At 35.7% G+C, this 9,329-nt stretch overlaps 1 protein-coding gene across 2 annotated transcripts in view; it reads left to right on the forward strand.

Annotated features, from left to right (window-relative positions):
* The window catches only part of mrpl39 (mitochondrial ribosomal protein L39), a 20,775-nt gene extending 12,777 nt beyond the window's left edge, over nucleotides 1-7,998 (forward strand). For both annotated transcript variants that reach the window (XM_016538061.1, XM_016538063.1), the window contains 8 exons: nucleotides 1,356-1,495; nucleotides 1,581-1,680; nucleotides 1,767-1,834; nucleotides 3,104-3,216; nucleotides 6,217-6,282; nucleotides 6,535-6,691; nucleotides 6,913-6,960; nucleotides 7,859-7,998. In XM_016538061.1, coding sequence (XP_016393547.1) covers nucleotides 1,356-1,495; nucleotides 1,581-1,680; nucleotides 1,767-1,834; nucleotides 3,104-3,216; nucleotides 6,217-6,282; nucleotides 6,535-6,691; nucleotides 6,913-6,960; nucleotides 7,859-7,939 — 773 coding nt within the window. In that variant the 3' untranslated portion in view covers nucleotides 7,940-7,998. The remainder of the gene's footprint in view (nucleotides 1-1,355; nucleotides 1,496-1,580; nucleotides 1,681-1,766; nucleotides 1,835-3,103; nucleotides 3,217-6,216; nucleotides 6,283-6,534; nucleotides 6,692-6,912; nucleotides 6,961-7,858) is intronic.
* The last annotated feature ends 1,331 nt before the right edge of the window (nucleotides 7,999-9,329 follow it).

A 9,329-nucleotide genomic window follows, 5' to 3' on the forward strand; every position in this document is an offset into this window, starting at 1 on the left:
TCGGGTTATTAGCAGAGAACACAGAGCAGAACTTGAATTTCGGCGCGGGATTGCGGCTGTTAATAACAGTTGTACTCATTCCTGCAGGTTCTGCGCTTATAACGCGATGACAGATGACGGAACGTATCATTTGCACGTGCTTTTTACTCACCTTAATCATCACGTTTGGCTTGCGACCCAGCTTCACTGTTTATTGTCACAATAAATCACTTTTCACTTGCAACTGGATTCTGAGTTCTCTTCCCGTAACAATTTATGTGTGTGTACTTCTAACATGTTTGGTTGGTAAAATAAATGTTGTAAATTCAAATCAGAGTGTCTTCCGTGTCTGGAATGGATGTATTCTTGAGTCTATAAGGTAACAATAATATTATAAGATAACCTTGTTTGAAATGGGTTTTGCTAAAAGAAAATTTTGGTTTCGTCTATACTACTAGGTACTTATATCAGGGCTCTACAGTGCGACCATTTCAGTCTTCGTTAATTATAAATGTGAGCTCGCGATGAACTAAGATTAGTGACAGCTTTTAATGATTTTTAAAGGAGTTTGTAAATGTGATACCTGGTGTTCATGAAAGAGTGGGAACCCTGTTCTTGAGTTGTCGCTGCTATATGATTCATGTCACTGCTTGTGCACTGAGCCGGGATGGCTGAAAAGCCCGACCCACCTTTTTTCTGGGCTGTGGGGTTCCACTAGTCATGAAGATGCCGGCGCCACTCTGTTGTGGCAGCCAGATTGTTCCCACAATCAGTGCGTGTTGGTCCCTACTATGTACCAAAATCTTTGCGGTGTTTACATCGGCAGTGCTCCTGTATGACTTGTGTTGCTGCTATTATCCTGTGGGTTACAGTCATTATACTTGAAACTTAAACTTGCACACAACAGTTCCCCAGGCCAATGTGCTGTCTGATATGCTATATATAATAGTAAGCTCCACAACTGCATTCTCCGGTGAGAAGCTGTTGTCTGGAATGTGCTGCTTATGCGTACTTGTGTACAGTGGCTGTACCATGCATTGCGATTGTTCAGACAGACAGAAACATGCAGAATTTTTGGTGAATCTGAATCAGATCTGTGTATTTGTTTGCATCTGAACAACAAAAAATATGTGAAATCCCATTTTTACAAAACTGAAACCTCACATGGCATTGACTGTGTAGTAAATAATGAGTGTTTTGGGACACAGAATACACATTTTGGCATCATATTTATGTGCAATATGAATTAAATCTCTTGAATGATTGTTTTGAGTGTTCACTTTCTGCGTGTCTCAAATAAACTATACATACAGATTCAAGTGTCCCATCACACAGTGAAATTGTTTTAAGTTTCTGATGTTTGTCTTGTCTGTCAGATCTGACAGAGTGGCATGTGAAGAGCTCAGCTCTGGCTCTGGTGGACGGACAGCCGTGGCACATGCACCGACCTTTGACCCACTCCTGTGACCTCACCCTTCTCACCTTCAAAGATCATGACCCTCAGATAGCCAACCAGGTCAGTGTGTGTTTGCGCTGCTTAATATAAAACATTTCTGATGCTGTGTGTTATCATTGAGACAATGAATTTATGTGTGCTTCAGGCTTACTGGCGCTCCTGTGCGGCTCTTCTGGGTCATGTGCTCGACGGAGCGTTTAAGGACGAGTTCAGCGTCGAGCTGCTGAAGCTTCCTGAAGTGCCAGGTACAATTGAACCTGATTTACTCAGAGCTGTGTGTGTTGTTAGTTATATTCAGATGATGTTAACTCTTCATCTGTTGTGTTTGCAGTGACCGCTGGCGCGTTCTGTTGTGATCTGGTTCTGGACTCTCGTTTAGACTCCTGGACACCTACAGAGGTCAGAACTGCTTCTTCATCTCAGACGCTGTTAACATGCATCTGAAATGTGTCCTCCTGCATATTACATTTTGATGAATTATGTTAATGTGTGCACATCTGTGGCATACCTGCATTCAGATCAGTTCTTCACATGTCAGCCATACTGAAGATGTTCAGTGCACTTTTCTGCATGCATGTGTATAAATACACTTTTCTGAAAGCTTAAATCAGATGTTTATTTTTTTATAAATCCAAACTTTACAAGTGGTTGATTGACAGGAGAGTGAGCGGTTCTTTGCATGTGATCTCATGCGTGTTTGACTGCTTGAAATATGGTTTAAGTGTTTAGATCATGAAATGTTTCAAACCCAGTATCGGTAATGTAACCAGTAATGTGCTTTTTCATTAAGATGCAATACGTGTTCCCTGAAATTGATTTCCAGGGGCATTTTTACCTTTATAAGGGCAGCTTTCTAACTTCATTTGTCATGTTTTATGCCACATTATTAAATTTTATCAGTAAAATCAAGAGATGCTCAAACTGTGGCCTGCCATGCCATATCACAAGTGGAGGGAAAAGATAGGAAAAACATGCAATTTAGGAATATGTTCATTTCTAATTTATATTTTTTTTAAATGTTTTTTTTAAATGTAAATTTCAATGTAAATATGAATTTGATTAAAAAAATTATGTAAAAATGTACATTTTGTTAATGATTTAAAAAATAAAACCATATTAATTTTAATATAATATAGTTGGATATAGTGCAAAATATATATATGGCCCTCAGTCAAGTTTGATTTTTGTCTTTTTTTAAATTTTTTTTTAAAGTTTGGGCACCTCTGAACTAGAACAAGAAGACTATGGATGCTAGTGATCAAATCAGTATCAGTAACGAAACTCCAATATTTGTTGCTTGACATGAAATGGTCAATATCGACAATATTGTATCTAAAATTTAACACTCAGTATTATTTTCTTATTGATTTTATACACTAGTTCAATAAGCATCACATTCACAATCATATTGATATTCAGGTAAAACACCATTCTTGTTCATTTCTACATTCTGAATATACAAAACAAGAAATTATTGAGAGGCATTTTTGGTCCAAACCCCTGTTAATTTTCAACCTCACTCAGTTTACACTTGTCTTTAGTGCTGAACGCTGAGATGGATGTGAATTGGAGCTCCTGGCTGTGTCAGTATGACAGTATCTTTGGTGATGATCCTGATCTTCTCTGAAGCGTGTGCAGTGTTCAGTTCGATTGGTTCTTTTGTTGCAGGAAAATGTGCGCAGTTTAACGCGTGACGCACTGCAGCTCATTCATAAGGATCTGCCGTGGGAACCGCTGGAGGTTTCAGCGACTGTGGCGCTTGAGATCTTCTCTCACAGCCGGTACAAGAAACACACACTACACAATTCAAATGCTTTTAACATGTATTGTGTACATTATAAAATTAAAATAATTTAGTATAATATCAGATATGAATCTGTTCAGACAGTGTAGAGACAATATTAAGTAAATCTACATCCAGTATTTGGTTATTATTTATTGTTAACTAAAACTCATTACTTGAAATCAAACAAACATTAACTGAAATAAAATATTAAAAAAACTAATTTCTCAACATCTCATTTTTGCTTAGTTTGTTGAATACTAAAATAAATAAAAATAAATAAACTAAAAACCAAAGCGTAATACAAACTATATAGATATATATTATGTATATTTTAAAAACGAATAAAAATGACAGAAATGTTCAACAAAATTACTCGAACGTTCAAACTAAAATGAAAATAGGAAATATAAAAAATAAAATCTATTTCAAAATCTAAATAAAAACTATAATAGTATATCTATGAAATTAAACAGTATAGAAAGAGAGTTCCTTCCAGGGTTGTTATGGTAAACAATTAAAAAATTTTTTTAACTTGAAATAAAATAAATGTTCACTGAAATAATTATTTTAAATTAATTTCAGCTAGTTTCCGAAGCAACATTTCTCATTTTCAATGAGTTTAACTTGATGTACTAAAATTACAACTGAAATAAAAATGAATAAAAAAAAAAAAACTATAGACTATTAAATAGAGGTTTAAGAAAAATGACAAACACAAAGCATAATTACTCAATTTTAACTAAAATTAACATGAAAGCAGAAAATATAAAAATAAAATCTATAATCTATAATATTATAAAATCTATAATATTATATCAATATTAAAATGACACTGCTTCCTTCTACAACAAATTCACACATGTGCTAGTCCTCTTGTTCACTACATAGTGAATGTTGCATAGCTCTCTATTTAGGGGACAAGTATAAATGAGTTCATTCCAGTAGCGAACCGTGACTCTTGAACCTAGGCCTCTAGGTTCAGGTTTTTTGTTTTTTGTTTTTTGTCTACCCTCGTCGGGGGAAAAAACAAACTACCAGTCTAGCTTACGGTGTCTTCTTCCACCTTTGAAACAAGAGGCTAATCCAGCTTTAATCCAGTCACACACCAAAGTGCAGCGCTGCCCCGCACCACGTCTTTAAAATTTGAACACATTGTTTTCAATGAGTGTACGCACACCGGAGGCACCACCGGCGACTGTCCATGGATCCCAGCTACGACTCTGGGCGCTGTTCAAAATCCTGCCGCGCCACTCACATAATTTCCATTAAATTGCATTATATTTGTCCCAAATTATTGTTAATGTACATAATGACTTCCTCCTAGGCTGGAAGATTATGTATTGTGCCCTTTTCAACGAAACGTTTTTCTGTGGCTCTAATAAAGCTCGTGCTTCAAGACTGCAATAGATCGCACGTTCTCATTCCGTTTGCTCTGTTTTTTCAATCACCAAACTTTAAACTGTTTTTCTGTGGCTCTAATAAAGCTCGTGCTTCAAATAGACTGCAATAGATCGCACGTTCTCATTCCGTTTGCTCTGTTTTTTCAATCACCAAACTTTAAACTCATTGACAGCACTTGATCATTCTTGAAGTTAACTTTTGACTGTTTGGAGAGTAGATTAAAGGTTTTGGACCGTCATCTTGAACTGAACGGGACGCGTCCGGTGTTCGATACTTGAGTTGCCCTAGACGCGGCACGGCGGCGGCGCTTCTCGTCCGGTGTGCGACCGCCTTTCGGAAATGCAACAAGAAAACAGCACAGCGAGAGTGACTGATATCACCAAAATAATACAGAGCTAAATTTAAGTCAAATGAAAATTACAAATGCATCGGTCTGAGCACAAAACCAACAAATGTAAAGTGTGTTTAATGTAAGCCAACACATCATGACAGTGCTCACAGCAAAACAAATTATGACAAACAAACAGTGTTTATAATTATATTATTATTGGCACAGCAGCCTGATAAATGTCCTCACTTACGTTACTTGCAGCTTCCATCGTGACGTGAATAATAGTTAGTTTATCAGCATTTTGTTTTTTTTCTCGATAGAGGTCCCACAGCGGGCAGAACTTAAAGTTAGTCATAAAGTTAGTGATAACAAGGCCCGCCCATTTAGAGGAAAGATATGATTGGTCAATTTTTCTGTCAGTCGAAATTACTCTCCCATTGATTTACTATTGCTCTGTAATTTCACAGCTGGACCGCCAATCACAGAGCCGCAAACGCTCGGCGGAAACATTCTAATAGGGAGAAAATAAGCGTCGTTCATGTAACACATTCACTGAATAGGCAGATTTGAAGAGTTTATTTCCACAGAAATTGTATTTATTTTATTTAGATGGTGATTGTCAAATTATGAATTGCTTAAAAATAGAAATGATGACTTTTTATTAAAAATAATATTTAAAATTTGTCATTTAAAAAAATATTTAAAAATTGTAAATATTGACGGTTCCCCTCTGCTTAATTCAGACACGGCTATGGGCTTTGTGCATGCTGTTATGTATGTGTTGTGTCTTGGAAAATGAAAATATCAGTCCATCTGTCCACTCATACTGAAAATCTTTTCCAGAAATTTGAATTCATGTATGAAAGTGATTTGGAATAGATTTGTCTTGCTTATTTTAGTCCAACAGGCCAAATAATAATAATAATAATAAAACGGCCTGTTTCTGTCTATTTGGACAAACTCTTGTTTCTGGTAAGAGTTCATCTAGTTTGAAGTTGAGATGAATGTAATAAACCAGCGTTCACTTCATTTTACTTCTCTAATGTGACACATTGTTGAATCAAGATATTCAACAATAGCATGATTTGATTTTGTTGATTTGATTGGCTACTTAAAAAGTGTCTCTAATTGATCAGAGGGACTGAAAAGTGAATGAAATATTGAGGGGGAAAAAAAACAAGGTTATTTTAATGAAAGCTTTTGAAAGCATTTTTTCTCTAGAATAATCACTGATGAATCGTGTGTGTAATTGTGTTTGCGCAGGTGTAAACAGGAGGAAGTTGAAGAAAGAGCAGCTCAAAGCCAGAATGGGACAGTGTCATTATACAGGTGAACACACACACACACCCTCTCACTCACACTCCTATTATTAAGAGGACTTTTCATAGGCGTAATGGTTTTTATACTAAGCTCATGATACTTTGATAACACGCACAGAAAATGTTCTGCATTTTTAAATAAAAATAGTTGAGCATGTTTATAATGTCCGCATAATGAGGACATTTAATAGGTCAAACCAGCACACACACACACACACACACTATCAGATCAGCTGTAATGGTTCCTCTGTGTGTTGCTCAGGTGTGGTGATCATGTGACAGTGAGCGGAGGCCCTCTGGTGGCTCGTACGGGTCTCTGCTCTCAGTATGAGGTCACATCTGTCCATACCTTGGTGGGAGAGTGCGAGTGGGGCGTCCTGCGCCGGGCTCAGGGGCTCTCGCTGCCCCTCAACCTCACTGTACGTACATCTGACATCTGTACTGAATGTGTGAGAAAATTAATCTTTACAATGGGTTATTCTGCCATATAATTCATGTAAATGTTGCACTGTGGACAATTACAAGAGCAGTTCAGTCTGTCATTTTTATGTTTCTAAGATTAAGTCTAGTACATTGTGCTTTAGTATGTATATTCTTGATTCTGAGTTGTGCACATGTCTTTTTTTATTTGTGTTTTTAGGCTCATCATAATGTGTGGAAGATGCTGCGGAAAAGAGCAGAAAGACTAGTAAGAAATGTGTTTGTGTGTGATAATTCGGTTAAACAAGTGAAGGCAAGACACTGCAGGCAAAAACACTGTTTTCATGCACTGGTCAGTTTTGAGATTTTGGGCTATTTAGCTTCTTTTTATTGCAAAATACACATTTAAATGTTTATTTTATTGCACTGTTTGCATCTGTACATTTTAAATTCCAGTCAAAGGCGATATTTTTTTATATTTTTCTCACCAGAGCTTACACCAGACATTTCAGTTTTATTCCTCTCTATATTCTGAAGGCTTTTACTGAGGGGTTTGTTCATATATCATTCACACTGATTTGTACAACATTTTAATCCTAAAAACATGGTGAGAGTGTATTTGTTTTCTGTCTGTTTCTGCCAACAAAATCAAACAAGAATTATGAACTTGGCTTTATCCAATGTTCAGATTTATGTGCTGGAATTGTATGCAAATTAGTGCATATTTAATTAGATAATGCCTCATTGGCATTTTTTAAAATAGAAAAACAGACAAACAAACAAAGTTTCCGCTCATCCCTAAGTTTGTTCAAACAAACGAAAAATAAAAACACACATACTTAAAATGTTTTAGAAGGAGCTGCAGAAATGTGAAGCTCAATTTATTGCTGTACTTGAATTCAATTAATTTTGTTTTTCTTTTAGCTGTAAAGTGTCTAAATCGTCATTTTGAGTTCATTAGTGTAAAAGTGCATTACAGTCAACACATTTTATACTTTTTACAAACTCAGAAACTGTTCCAGTTGTATGCATGTACAAATAGATGAACTTATAGTAAACCATTTTCATTAATATTTTTTGAAGGTTCTATCAATGAATCTTTATATACAACAGCACAGTTAATATTCCAACACATTATTAATATTTGATTGTTTTCTCTTTTGCAGGTGGAGATTCCCTCATCCCCAACAGTGACTCCTCCTCTCATAACAGAAGCCACGCCCACTGCCACACCCCCTCAGCAGTAATCAACACCTCCCCACCCAGCATTGAGTGTGTTATATTGTTGAATAAAAATGTTTGTAACATGTAGAAAGTCTACTTTTGTTTTATTGTGTTTGAATGAGCGACTCACATTACTGACAAAAACATCATTAATAATTTCAGTGATTGAAGTGATGACTGCAAATTAATGACTGGAAATCACAAAGTTGGTTGCTAGTAGATCATGTGAGTCTGTGTTACTGACTATCAGGGGCGTTGCACAAGATCCCGGGCCCTATGCATAGGCAGTCCTGATGGGCCCCCATGCCCCCCCCATACTATTTTAGTTGACTATCATAATGAATTCAAAATATGTATACTCTTTTTACAAGATTCATTTTATAAAACAGTCATAACAAATCTTCTTCAACCAAAACCAAATTGTATCTGTTCAGCAACTTTTCTTAAATGAGTGAATATCATTTTTTTTTCAATTTATTTTAATGTTACCATGTTATTACTGCATTTACCCCTTTTTGATTAATTAATTCTTTGAATTACCAGTATTAACCCAATTTGAATAAATTAAAATTAAATGTTGAATTCAAAAACTATATTTATGAAGCATACATGTTTATTTATAATAAAACAACTTAAATATTACTCTGAAAGGTTTTCAAACGAAATAAATTCATTTTACTTGCATAAACGTTCACTGTCAGATGAAAAAAGTGATCCGTTTTTCATGCTGCAGTGGTTTGTCAATTGGCATACATATTCGTGTTTATCAACAAAATTGTGTGAAATTTTAAGAAAAGGCTAAATGTTTTTTTGACACTAATATAACTTATGAACACCTAAACACAAAATTAAGATTTTTTTTAAAGTTATATCTCTTAAAAAATAATGTAAATAAAAAAAAATCTAAAATAATAAAAATAATATTTTATGTGTATTTTGAGGGTCTTAAAGCATTTCCAAAGTTTCGATCCGTTACTAAAAACTATGCATTGTTTAGATATTTTTATGTTTCTCTTCCAGGTCAAAATGGACCCAAATATGTTATGAGGGCTAAACTTGTGCATATCAAAATTGATTAACTAACAAGATTGTCTGCAAACTGTTTCACCACCTTGGCAGACTGTAAATGTGATTGCAGTGAAGTCTGCTGTACTTGTGTTGCATTCTTCGTTCTGACATGCTGGAGCATGAGAAGTTGTATTTGCATAGCTAGAAGTGTTTGCATTCATGAAGTGGGTTTTTTTTTTTTTTCAGAGAGTTTAATCCCATTTGCTCAACAGCTAGAGCATGTTGATCCATCTCTGCATCTGCTGGGTTTAAACCCTCAGAGGAGTCGTGCTGCAGCCTGCGTGCGTGTGTGTGTGTATGTCAAGAGCTAATGTGTGTGTGGGAAAGTTTGGTGTGTGTGTGTGT

The sequence above is a fragment of the Sinocyclocheilus rhinocerous genome, unplaced genomic scaffold, assembly GCF_001515625.1.
Source record: "Sinocyclocheilus rhinocerous isolate Xijiao unplaced genomic scaffold, SAMN03320098_v1.1 scaffold2051, whole genome shotgun sequence".
Lineage (NCBI taxonomy): Eukaryota > Metazoa > Chordata > Actinopteri > Cypriniformes > Cyprinidae > Sinocyclocheilus > Sinocyclocheilus rhinocerous.